The 14,036-nt window shown below is 40.5% G+C and overlaps 1 protein-coding gene across 1 annotated transcript; it reads left to right on the top strand.

Annotated features, from left to right (window-relative positions):
- The first annotated feature begins 1,401 nt into the window (after positions 1-1,401).
- LOC138973352 (uncharacterized) lies at positions 1,402-10,245 on the top strand. The gene is made up of 5 exons (XM_070346080.1): positions 1,402-3,292; positions 3,843-4,029; positions 5,351-6,106; positions 6,781-7,026; positions 7,818-10,245. The coding sequence occupies exon 1, from the start codon at positions 1,762-1,764 to the stop codon at positions 2,311-2,313; it is 552 nt and encodes a 183-aa protein (XP_070202181.1). The 5' UTR covers positions 1,402-1,761; the 3' UTR covers positions 2,314-3,292; positions 3,843-4,029; positions 5,351-6,106; positions 6,781-7,026; positions 7,818-10,245.
- The last annotated feature ends 3,791 nt before the right edge of the window (positions 10,246-14,036 follow it).

Here is a 14,036-nt window from a genome sequence, read left to right as displayed (position 1 = left end):
CCACACACACACACATACACACAAACACACACACACACACACACACACACACACACACACACACACACACACACGCGCGCACCACATCCCTCGTCTTGATTCCCAGTCTATGTTACAACATTTAGTCAAAACTGACTTTACTAAATGTAAAAAGAGATGCTGGTTGCCAGGACATTTAAACATGTATATTATATTTTTTCTCTGGTACTGATTTTTCTGCAATGTGTCTGCATCCTTGTTCTCTCGTAAAAGCAAACATTTTCTACTAAGACAGGCTTTTCAAGCCGTGCAACAATGCTTATGAAGATACATCCAGGCCCTCCTCTGTGTTGTGCAGGTCACTACGACTTCGTATTTCCTACTCTGAAGGAAGGATATGAGATTGTCTCCACAGAAAACTCAACAGTAACCATCCCCTTCCATCTCTGCCATCCCATTTCCTACGAAAATGTAATAATTACTCTGAAAGAAAACAGGGGATCTCCTTACTGTCATATTACGCATACAAAAGACAGTTGCCAAGCGACTCCTGCTGTTCCCGAATGCAAGTGCTTGAAGACAGGAGATTATGAGTTACAGAAAGTTGTCCACATGTCTGACAATGGGCAGTGGGAATGGCGGGTGCAAGGAACGACAAAACCTCTTCGTCAAGTCGTTCTGTTCAACATTTCACGACCAGGTGACTCTCTCTCTCTCTCTCTCTCTCTCTCTCTCTCTCTCTCTCTCTCTCTCTCTCTCTCTCTCTCTCTCTCTCTCGCTCTCTCTTTCCCTGTCTGACACAACTATAATATACATAATACATGTACAACATACCCACACGACACATGTGTCATTTTCAAACAATCTGGATATCTTAGATAAACATACATCTTGTATCTTAAGTGTTTTTCTGTGTGTCCACTCTAAAGACCATTGGGTAAAGGTATACCGTGATTGCATACAACAATCGTTTTGTTAAACGTTCCAATGACTAACCATTCTTGTTGGGTTTTCTTTTCTTTTTTTCACAAATGGATGTTTGACGATTAGAACAGTATTTAAAAGTATAAACTAATGAGTCAGGAATTACTTCCTATCCTAATTTGATTTTCTCTAAAGAAAATATGTGTGGGCTTTAGCGCTAAAGCAGATGACACTTAAACAGAAAACAAAAAAGTGATTGTGTAATTTTTAATATTTAACAGTACCACACATGCATTACTGTATGAACACTAGTACGAACAATGAATAAACGACGGGAAGTATTTCCACAGCGGTTGAAATGAGCTAGTGCAACACATCTATATGAAGAAGTATAAAGGGATATGTGTATTGATTATGACAGTGTGTGTGTTTGGGGGTGGGGGTGGTGGCGCATGGTGGTGGTTGTATACAAGTTGTGGTATTATACTGTTCAAAAAAAGAAACGCATAGTTGCTACTTGCCAAATTTGTTTTATTTTTCGAAAAAATTAACAGAAAATCCAATATTTAGATTATTTGTTTGAAATTTGGTATGGACACAGTTGAATGCACACACAGTTCATTTGCATCTTCAAATCAATCAGTCAATCAATACGATTGGGTGCCGAGGCTGTCAAGTCAGTAGGGGGTGTGACTGCCTTGAGCAGCAACAACTGCCCGGATACCTTCTGGGCATGGACTGGATCAGATGCCGGATATCTTGCTGTGGGATGGTGTCCCACTCCTCCTGAAGTGCCTGCAATAGATCGCGGTGATTTGCCGGCGCTTCTTCTCGCCTGCGCACACGTCTGTCCAATTCATGCCAGAGGTGTTCTATCGGGTTCATGTCTGGCGACATGGATGGCCAGGGAAGCACCTGGACATGGTGGTCGGTGAGGAACTGGGTGGTGAGTCGTGCTGTGTGCGGGCGAGCGTTGTCCTGCTGGAATATGGCATCCTGGTCAGCCAGAAGAGGAAGGGCGTGTGGGCGCAGAATTTCCTCCACGTATCGCTGGGCAGTTATGCGCCCTGGGACGTGCACCAGGGTGCTCCTTCCAGCGGTATTGATCGCCCCCCACACCATGACGCCTCCACCACCATGAACGGGTGCCTCATCCACACAGTTGGGCGCGTAACGTTCGTTTACTCTCCGGTAGACCCTCCTCCGACCATCATGTCGCTGGAGCAGGAAGTAGGACTCGTCGCTGAACCACACGTGTCTCCAGTGATTCCGGACGGTCCAGCGAAGGTGCTGGTTGCCCCACTGCACTCGGTTCTGGCGATGGCGGCGGGTGAGGACAGCTCCTCTGTGAGGTCTGCGAGCTCTCAAACCAGCTTCATGCAGGCGGTTCCGCACGGTCTGGTCCGATAATCGGTGTGGCCCGGGGAGAGCCTGGACAGAAGATGAGGCCGACAGGAAACGATTCCGGAGGTGGCGGAGCCGTATGAAGCGGTCGTGAGCAGCAGTTGTCGCCCTTGGTCTTCCCGCTCGTGGCAAGTCAGCAACGGAGCCAGTGGCTTGAAACCTGACCCACAGTCTACTGATGGTGCTCTGGGACACGTGGAAGTGCCTGGCGATTGCACTTTGACTTTGGCCTGCTTGTAAACGACCCAATGCAATTTGGCGGTCTTCTCTGCTCAATCGGGCCATCTTTCGTCGCTGAATTGTCGTCTGATTTCTTTGTGGCGAACAATCCGCTTTTATGGGTTTTGGAAGACATGGTGAGAGCTCAATATTCCCCGAGTTTCACGAGATTACACTGAAGCATGACGAGTGGTCATGCCAAATGAGCAATGTTGACATTGTAGCCACTGATAACGCATGCGTCACGTGCAGAGCTCACTTGTGGCAATGGACGAAAGGTCGACGACCAGATAAACATTTTCTGCAGTTTGGTGGATATCCTTGTAGCCATATAACTAAATTAACCAAATATTACAAGCTATGCGTTTCTTTTTTTGAACAGTATATATCTCACCCATGCACACGCCCTTGTTTCAAAACGTTTCGAATAAAACACAGCTTTGTTTTCTTCCTTTCAACCCACTAGACCCACCACGAATTCGGAGCTTTACCGTCTCGAGTGGAAATGACCGGGCTGTTGTTCTACACAACTCTTCCGTGACAATCAAATGCATCATTGACAAAGGAAACCCACCAGCAGCTGTTCACATTCTGGACGAAATGGATCATAGGGTGACACCCTGCATTGAAAGCGACACTGGGAATACCGATACTGAGATGGAAACGTGCACGCTTCACAATGTCACGTGCCGAAACTCGGGGACTTACACATGTAAGGCCGCAGGAGCACTCACTGTAACCAAAACAGTATCACTCTTAGTAGAAGGTAAGTAACGATCATTTGGGGCACCTTAGTACAATCTTTTTGGTATCTGTTTTTGTTTGTTTTGTAACGTCATATTGGTTCCGGACACGAGGATTGTTAACACTATTTCAACAAAGTATTTTTTCGGGAGCGCGCGCGTCGTAATACAAACTACTAGTCTTTAAGACACACCAATCTGTTGCGTGAGATTAAACCTTTATTCCACAAAGACGTATGGCACACATCTTGAGCTTAATGCAATAATTGGCTGCAAATGTCTGTGCAGAGTGGGGATATTTTGCTGAGGTAATTTTGTAACTAATACCTATATGTATTTCCATCTGCAAATTATTTTTTTTAAATATTTACACTGCATTTGCACAGACAGACGCCGGCCTTCAGATATTTGTTATTTGTCGAAGTGGGAGGATGCTCTTATATCCAGTGTATAAACCTGCATACAGTCGTGTTTTAGTGTATGATCATTACAAACGGGGAATAAAGGTATATACAGTGGAAAATCCACCATAAATCTCAAAAGAATGAGCTCCTAACTATCTATTCCATCCAGGTCCTCCGCAAATTAGCGCACCCGTCGAGCAACACAGCAATGAGATGAGGGCACAGGATTTCAGAGTATGCTCTCACACGAAGGATTTTACGGAATGCTTTTTCAGCAGAAGGTCCGTTTCAAAAACGGATCTTCAAAAAATGGCACAGAAGGATTCCCCAAGGACATCGAACATAGAATGTGCCAGGTATGTAAATATATGTTCCTTAGTTAACAAAAGTAAGCAGTTGTGCAAATGAAATCCAAACATAGAGTTATACTTGCCATGTTTGATAGGTATAAGATGCACAGAAGTTTGAATCCCAAATAGTAATTTTAAGAACAATTTTGCCGAAGAAGCTCAGTATGCCACGAATTCACGAACACAAATTTGCTTAAAGATGGTATACCAAAGGCGCCATTTTGGAAAGTATTCTGATGATTTGGACCTTAAAACATTCAAGGGACATTTGCTGAACAGTAATTTAGAAACACCTGCAATGATCTGCTCGAAACTGCTCCGAAACTATGCAAAATGTTAAAAAGGAATTTTAATCAGCGAGGAGTTTGCTTTGCCCAGCTCTCTTGTTAGGAGTCTGGACTTCCCGTCGTCATAATTATTTAATTAGTTTTCACAGATACCCATTCGTCAAAGCAGATTTAGACCGTTGCATTGAGGAAGTCAAACCTACAGTCGGGCAAACGCATGCCAATTCCGTGCATGTCTACACATACAGGTCTAAACACTTCGCATAACAGACAAACACCATGTCCGTCGGATGATATTACAGTATGCTATGACTACCAAACGCAGCATTCAGATGAAAATTAGAACGCTCAAACACTCATTCTTAGACCTTCATCGTGTTTGTTGTCATTTATTCAACTCTCAAAACGAACCCTTTAGACTACTGTAGCTCTAGGCTCAATTTCAAATTTGTATCGCTAGGAATAGCGCATGAAATACTCAGGGTCGAAAGGTAGGACAAAAACTAGGACTCACACAAAATGGGTAACAGGAATAAATAGAGTCTGGGCTTCCTACTCAGGCACAGCCGTTTTCAATATGAGTAACTCAGCGCTCAAACGTTTATTGTAAGGTATTCCTGGTGTGTATTTACAACCCCCAACAAACACTACATGCATAGCTATTTGGGCGATTTGAGACAGTTAAATAGTATAGTTACGGATTGTGCAGCTTATGGTTACAGATACATTGAATTATTTCAGAAAAGTGTGGTTACCAGAAACAAGAGTTAAGCCTTTTGACTTTTTTTTAACATTATTTTGTGTATATCGTATGCACAAGGAGTGTGTGGGCGTATAATTGTTATCCACACCAGGGCAAATACCAACAGCTGTTATGCTATACAACTGATGACATTTTTGTTCTTTAAATATTTTTAATGTAATACAATACATGCTAAATTATTGGGGAAAAATTGAAACATGACGCACAAAACGGTCCCAACAGAGCTGCATGAGAAGGATCGAACTTAATGCTTTGATTGTATTTTCAAACTTATCAGGCTTAACTGGACTCTTGAGGGTACCCCGCCTCTGATGACAGCAAGCATACAGACAGCAGAAATGGAAGGTGGAGCATGGGAACTGACATTGGTGAATGCGATGGGAAAGACCGAAAGCTTCTTCTTCTTATATGCGCCAGAAGGTATAAAGAGCCTATCTAACCATCCACTCCCCCCCCTCTCTCTCTTACAACATGATCATTTACTTTAGGCTCAAACATGCAGTTGTATGATAGTAATATGACAGTGTAATAAGTTACTGTGCGCTGTAAGAGAGAGAAAGACAGGTATACATACAGACAGGCAGACAGAAAAACAGGCCGACAGACAGACAGACAGACAGACAGACAGAGTGATTAGAAAAAAAACTTTGCAAGATAGACAGAGAGAGCGGGTGCAGAAAGTGGATTCTGTACCTGGACTCTTTCGTCATTTAAACGCCCGATGCATGCATTCTTGTCCATTGAACATGTACGTGATTCAGTGGGGTTTATTCGCTGAATCAGCTCGAGGATAGAGTTTATCCTCGACAAGTAAATACGGACCTTAGTGTATCTTCTGCAGAAACAACAGACTTTAACATTTCCTTTGCTTCCACCGGCTATTCAAACGAGTTCATCACAGACAAGGCAAGCAAAGACCAGCCTGAAACGAGCTTCCTTCTCACGGGTGCTGGTTTCGTCACTCTTGTTTCAAACGGCGTCGTCGTTTTGCTCATCATCCTTCTTGTAATCGGCATTGCTGTCAGACGAAGAGGTAAGCATCATTGGAAGTTGCACGAATGAGAATAATCAGCTCTGGCTTGATTCTAGAGAGACCGTAAGTTTATAGATTCTTCTTCCGACTTCCATTGGCTTGCAAAGCAAACTATACTCTCCTGCCCAAACTAAGTGCAGCATTTTGTTTTGTTTTTAGGTTTTAAATCTAAGCAGACGAATAGAAAGTAGAATGTTATATTTGTTGATAGATATGCCTTTTTCAAGAAAGAAAAGCAAGTCAGTGGTAATTTATTTATAACTGGTAATAACAATATCTTCTGAAGAGAGTACACCAAATCAAGTAGAATATTACACAGTCTTTTGGATCTTTGTATATACGTCTTGCGGAATGAGGTCGCAGCAAAAGTCCCCCTTTTCTGTGACATGTGACACAAACATATGTTCTTGTGCTGCGGAAGGACAACTGTACCAGTATTGCTCAGGCTAGATAAATATTTGCATATTTACAGTTTGTGTGTAATGCAGGAACCGCACATGCAGAGAGCTAGAACCATGTAGTTGTCAACAGTTTTTCTCAAATCAAGAAAACGATTCACTATAAAAGGTGACTTCTTCCAGCATAGGAGATAATTCTATACCTTACGAAAATGCACGAGGTTTTAGTGTGGCACGATTAGAGTGAAGTTATGACCCTTTATACTGGCAAAACAGGAAGGAGATCACGCCGCGCATTGCTGGAAGATTTGTTACTGCAACAGCGCCGGCCGCTGCCACAACCACCACAAATGCAGCAACGACATCAAATCCCACGAACTCATCAGGAACGTCCAACACAACCAACTGCATTTCAAGCCACGGTCTCCGTGTCAAATGCTGTCTCAAACGAACGGCGATCTGAGAGCTCAGAGTCTGACATATATGACAACCCAAACGAGGAGCCCTATAAAGGCGCCGACGGTATGCCTTGAATGTTTACTTTGTAAAATAACAACAACAGAAAAACAGAAAGATGCTTGGCTGTGAAGAAATACGGCTTCTTTTCATTTCTTTTCGTCCTTTATAAAAAAAAAATCAATGCATTAGCCCATGTATGGAATTTCAAGATAAAACACACACACACACACACACACACACACACACACACACACACACACCCTCATACACTCACACACTCACACACTTACACACAAACACACACACCATCACACAAACAAACACACACACACACACACACACACACACACACACACACACACACACACACACACACACAAAACCTTCATTTTGAACATAATGTTGTTTTGTCCTTTTGCAAGATATAAAGGCGATAACCGACGGGTAACACAAAACAAAGTTTTTGACAAAAACACTATAAAAACAAAGAATCTTGCAAATGTAAGAAAAATCAATAAAATTAAGTTGCTTATCCTTTCGGATATCATTCTGAATGTTTAAAGTTACTTTAGTTTTAAAACTCAGCACATGATCCGCTTCATATCAAATGTAGATACGAACAGGTGGCTCCTAGAATGTGTGTACATGAACAAATAATTATTTCATCTTGTACTTCTCTGAAAAAAACACTAATTGTACCTCTGTGTGTGTGTGTGTGTGTGTGTGTGTGTGTGTGTGTGTGTGTATGTGTGTGTGTGTGTGTGTATGTGTGTGTCTGTGTGTTTGTGTGTGTATGTTTGTGCAGCGTGTGTGTGTGTGTGTGTGTGTGTGTGTGTGTGTGTGAAACTTTTCAGGTGCCACAGGCGCAAACGTAGCTGCGTTAGCCTGCACGGAAACTCTGCCGGACGACTATCTAACCCCTGTTACATTTTCAAGGGTAGCGGTTGTGAGGGACGATCTGCCGGACGACTATTTGCAGCCTATTGCGTAAAAAGAGAACATGTATTACGCTCGTCGCGTGAACGAGTTATATTCTCCGACAAACTCAACCTAAACAGCAGCATGCATGGTTTGAAGAAATCACTACAAATAACATAAATGATCAATAAAACTAACACTATAGTACACATGCTTTTCATGTCAGCAGGTCCCTTCCTATTGGCATAACCATTTCTACAGCTCCCACTGATCTCCTCCCGAATCATGATACTATCAAATACTTTGCGTGTTATCGCTGTCCTCCTAAATTGTCATGCATGTCCAATAAAGGAATCCTGATTCTTTAATTTTGTTACGAAAAGTACGAATTTATCATCATCATCATCATCATCATCATCATCATCATCATCATCATCATCATCGTCATCATCATCATCATCATCGTCGTTATCGTTGTTGTCATTGTTCTTATACAACAGATTTAATGGATTAAGATCTGCCTGTTATTGACCGATTAAATTCATTAAGCCTGATATTATAACTGGGCTAATGAACCATTATGTTATAATTAAAACATGTTATATTATGCATGGTAAATGTATTTGTATTTTTGATTGGATGCAAAATGGAATTGTTTCGGTCGGCCATTTGTTAAGGGACAAGGGATATTTAGGCTATGAAGATTTTAAACGATTATATCCGCATGTTCATGTTGATTTTGTGTTATATGAAGGTATACTTGCCTCAGTGATGGCATACTAAAAGAATTTGACACTAGATGAAATTATATTATTAAGGAGGCTTATGTTTGGTATTCGTTTAAGTAATAGCAGTGTAAATAAGATTTATTCTTATTTGATTTAAGACCTATCACCATTAAAATCTGTACAAAAATGAAGACACGGGCTTCAAATCCACCCAGATAAGACCATGGGTTTTAGGAAAATTAAACCAAATTAATTACAATTGATCAAAGGCTGTGCTGATGTCAGTACAAAGTTATGTATAGCGTTTTACCTACAGGACAGTTTTTGTTTTAACGAAAAATTGATATACTGGACAAATTATTTTACATTATGCGCAGAACTGGTTTGAAGCGGAAAAAAATCAATGCATGATTAACGGTCGCTATACGTGCAGTTTATGTCGGACTGGAACCAAGAAAACCACATTTTTCACTAAAGGCATCAGCCCAATTTTATTTTTAGGGCTCCCTTCCACCTGTTTTTGTATGTGTAGGGTGTTGTTTTTACATACAAAGTAGGCACATGTTGTGCTTCAGATATTACTCCATAGGAGACAGTGTATAATATGTTAGAGTTTGCGTGTTCTTGTGTTGCTAATGCTATATATTGTAAACCCAAATTAGTTTGTTTGTCACGGTTTTGTTTGTTGTCTGTTTGTTTGTGTGTTCTTGTTTTTTTGTTTTTGTTTAAGCTGTTCGTGTGTTTATCTGTATATTGGTATCTGCAGGGAAAACGTCAATTTGATGTTTTTATTTGTTGGAGGTGAACACAGCCATTATGCAGTACAAGAGCACTCCAAACCAAGGCATTTTCAACAGTCAATTTATATTGATGTACAATGTTTTCCTTTGTAATGTATTTTGTCGAGAAAAAAACCAAGAAGGTAAAAAAAAAAAAACGCTTTCTGAATGTTATTGTCTTGATTGACCAGTGCTTTTAAAAATCGATGTACAGACATGCATGTCTTGCATCTTCTTTTTTCCGTTTTTTATCTCTTCAACTTTTCGTTCAAACCAAGGGTGGTGTGTATTGCTTTGTTTGCAAAATTTTGTTTGTATCAGTTGCATTGTATAAATGAGAACTAATGTGTGTGTTTTGGAGTAAGGGAAGTAATGCAGTGTTTTGTCACATGTATGTGTAAAAATAGAAATTGACGTTGTTTTTTGTAACTAATATGCAATTCTCACGCAGAAAACAAATGGTTTGACTTTAGTAATCCAGTAAAACTGACAAATAAAGTGTAGTATATATGACGTGCACATGCCTCAGAAGAACTGAAGTAATATCGATAGTACGCAAGCTAGAGATATATAAAATATATAACCTGAGCCGGATCGATAAATACAAATATCTTTCTTTTGGCATACCGTCAAAAATTGAAGAAAAAAAAAAGAATATAAAAATGCCCGGAGATCTATCTCTTCTGAATCCATTCTCAACTCCGGAATAAGTTTTGTTTTACTGGTTTTATATATTTATATAAGCCTATATTATCTATATATATAAGTTAGTGGTTTTAATTCTATGTTCGTGAAGTGTTCATTGTGTTTCTACTATGTATTAACTGTTCAGTGTGTGTGTTGTGTGTGTGTGTGTGTGTGTGTTGTGTGTGTGTGTGTGTTTGGGAATTTAGTTGTAAATGAGTGCACGCTAATAATATGCATGCAGTGTAAAGCATATTCTGATTATTCATCATTGTTCTTTCACTGCTGTATGTGCACGTGAATGTGTGCGCGCCATATCCCCTACCTATACAATGCGAAGTAACTGCAGTTAGTAATTTTCAGTCTGTGTCTCTGTATATATATAAAAAAGTGATATTTGTGTTTCAGTTATTAAATACATGCAGTTTTTCTTCCATTGTCATTGTTGAAACATCTGTTCAATTTCACATTTTCGTTTCGCTACAACCATGTTTGAAGATTAAAGCTGTCCGGTTTTACTTACTGTATACGTGAGGAAAAGTAGATGTTTACTATTTAAGGAATATATAATTAGAATCAAAGTGTGTGCTAAACCATCAAAGCTGTGCGCGGTATTTTACTGTACATGGAAAAAATGAAATGTGTACCACTTACGGAATATAATTAGAGTCAAAGTGTCTACTAGAAATACACCCAAACAAGCTGGGCAGTATACTTACGATATATAGAAAAATGACATGTTTACCATTTACGGAATATAATAAGAGTCAAAGTTTGTACTAAAAAAAACACCACAGCGACGCTGCATGTTATACTATAAGTGTACATATTGAAAATCAAATGTTTATCATTTACTGAACATATAATTGGTGTCATTTTTTTTACTTCTTCTTCTTCTTCAGCGTTCCTGGTGGTTTTTTTTACTGAAACATCCAAGCTGTGCGCGGTATTTTGTATATTTACTGTACGTGGGAAAAATGACATGAAAATTAAATGTTTACCATTTTCGGAATATAATCAGAGTCAAAATGTATATTAAAAATGTATATTTTATGTCTTTAATCCAACAACACAAATCAATGTCGACAGTTTACAAAACGTATACTTTGATCGATCTGTGTAAATTCTGACAATACTATTTGACGATTTTGAGAAGATGATATTGTGGTTAAGCAATGCTTTTCAATTAAAACTTCCCTGTTTATGATTGCCTTGTTGCTAGCATCAGAGGACAGTGCATTAAACTACACTACTCGTCATAAAAAAACAAAAAACTTTACACATGCGTTTGAGGGCAGATCTTTCATGCCTTGTATGCCTTCTGAGAGGATCGACACCTACACCGCTCAGCATGCCTTAGCGTCCATGGTAGACAAGATATGTGAACAAAACTGACTGTTATGGTTGCAGATTTGATTGTTCTGTCTAATGACATGCTAAACATGGTTCGATTTAGCAGTTCTGATTTGTTGTCGATTTTATCGCGGGAACCTTGATTTTGCGAATTTGATTTTGGGGGGTGTCTGTGTTGTAGGTTCTACTGTATCGACACTACGTCATGTAAACTCAATCTGTTTTCTGAATAAGTTAGGGGAATAAACGGCCTTTCCAGTCATATAATTGGTTTTACGATAAACGGCCTCATCAGAAAGATCTGCCCTCAAACGCATGTGTAAAGTTTTTTTTTATGACGAGTAGTGTAGAAGTAGTTTACCACCATAATAGCATGCAGGTCGACGCGCGATGATACGATCGCCCATTGGGATTTTTCCAAAAGCCTTGTTACTTAAAATGGAATGAGTAATTCTGGGAAATCGTTCATCATAGGGACTCGATATTTATGGCACCCGATGCTATATTAGATCTTCAATGCATCACTCAAATCTATGGAACTAATCAACATGAATGAAATACGAGTTGAGAAAATAAATAAATGTGGAAACTAAACAAAAACTAATTCTTGACTGACTATATTCTTACGGAATACGTTTTTGTTTCTTTGTCGTAATACACGTTGTTTGTACATCTGATTAAAGTCCCGGCTGTACGTGTGTATCATGAGTTACAGAAAATGCGTTTACCAGAAATAACTCTGTCAGGATTTTCGGCGGTCTGGAGGAGTAGGAGCCCCTGTATCGCTAACAGGTTTTTTACAACATCCGGAGCTCCGATCAGCTCTATGCTGTGATCGGGACGAGAAAATGACTCAGTGTGATGTGTATGATATGCGCCGTGCACTAGATATATGATACCATTTTCTTTCAAAAACATAATCATCAGAGCCACGAATCGCGACGGATGACTTGCTGAGTACTGGAAGTGTTCGCTAAGCGGCACGTGTGTAGTCCCAAACTCACGTGACCTCAAGCCTAACTCACAACAAATGCTGAACTCCGATGGACTCGTGAACGCTGATTTTCGAAAGAAAGGGTATCATAATTATTGCCCACGGTGCGCGCGCTGCATGGCATACACATCGGAGTTCGGGTAGATCGCGGGAGTACAGCCCGTCGGAGTGGCGGGAGCGTGCTCCGAATGTTGTGCCAGTTGGAAAATAATGTCTGCGGTACAGGGGCTCCTATACTCCTCCAGACCGCTGATAATCCGGACAGATTTATTTACAAAAGTCGTCTATTACGGATCAAATATGCTGATTGCTGATTTTCCGAAAGAAATGTATAATAAATATACATACATTTTATAAACTGTTAAAGTGTTGATGCATATGTGTGTGTGTGTGTGTGTGTGTGTGTGTGTGTGTGTGTGTGTGTGTGTGTGTGTGTGTGTGTGTGTGTGTGTAAGTGTGTGTGTAAGTGTGTGTGTGTGTGTGTGTGTAAGTGTGTGTGTGTAAGTGTGTGTGTAGCACTCCCGCGTCTCACCTGCCTGAAGTTACCCGGCGTGACTGGTCTATCAGTACTGCGGACTGACTTGATTTAAACTCAGAATAAAAACGCAAGCAGTTCAGCATAACCGTTAAGTTTTACTGATATTTCCACACTTTTGGTTTAAACAGTGTATTTATTCAGTTGCATAAATACAAAGCCGTAATTGAAAGTTGTAATTAAGGGAGCACAACAAGATAAACTTATAAATGTGCTCTTAGAAACAAACGAGTAATGTGGCGGACAATATTGTAAATGCATAATATTTAAACAAATGAAAACAAGAACAACAACAACGATAAATATAGCAACAGTGGTGCGGAAATCTCACACACACACACACACACACACACACACACACACACACACACACACACACACACACACACACACACACACAATCAGTCACACACACACACACAATCAATGAGGCTTATATCGCGCTCTGCAGTGATGCCGTGTGAGATGAAATTTTATACGGCCAGTAATTGCAGCCATTTCGGCGCATATTTACCTTTCACGGCCTATTATTCCAAGTCACACGGGTATAGGTAGACAATTATTAACTGTGCCTAAGCAATTTTGCCAGGAAAGACCCTTTTGTCAATCGTGGGATCTTTAACGTGCACACCCAATGTAGTGTACACGGGGGGAGGTTCGGACACCGAAGAGAGTCTGCACACAAAGTTGACTCTGTGAAATAAATTTCCGCCGAACCTGGGATCGAACTCACGCTGACAGCGGCCAACTGAATACAAATCCAGCGCGCTACCAACTGAGCTATATCCCCGCACACACACACACACACACACACACACACACACACACACACACACAACACACACACACACACACACACACACACACACACACACACACACACACACACAGAGACAGACACATAGAGACACAAAGGACAATCAGATACAGGGGGGGAGAGAGAGAGAGAGAGAGAGAGAGAGAGAGAGAGAGAGAGAGAGAGAGAGAGAGAGAGAGAGAGAGAGAGAGAGAGAGAGAGAGAGAGAAAATGACTAAACATATGGTATTAACAAAAACGTTTGCTGTCTAATATAAATTTATGA

Source organism: Littorina saxatilis, linkage group LG8 (assembly GCF_037325665.1).
Source record: "Littorina saxatilis isolate snail1 linkage group LG8, US_GU_Lsax_2.0, whole genome shotgun sequence".
Classification (NCBI taxonomy): Eukaryota; Metazoa; Mollusca; class Gastropoda; order Littorinimorpha; family Littorinidae; genus Littorina; species Littorina saxatilis.
This window is presented reverse-complemented; position numbering and strand designations above follow the sequence as displayed.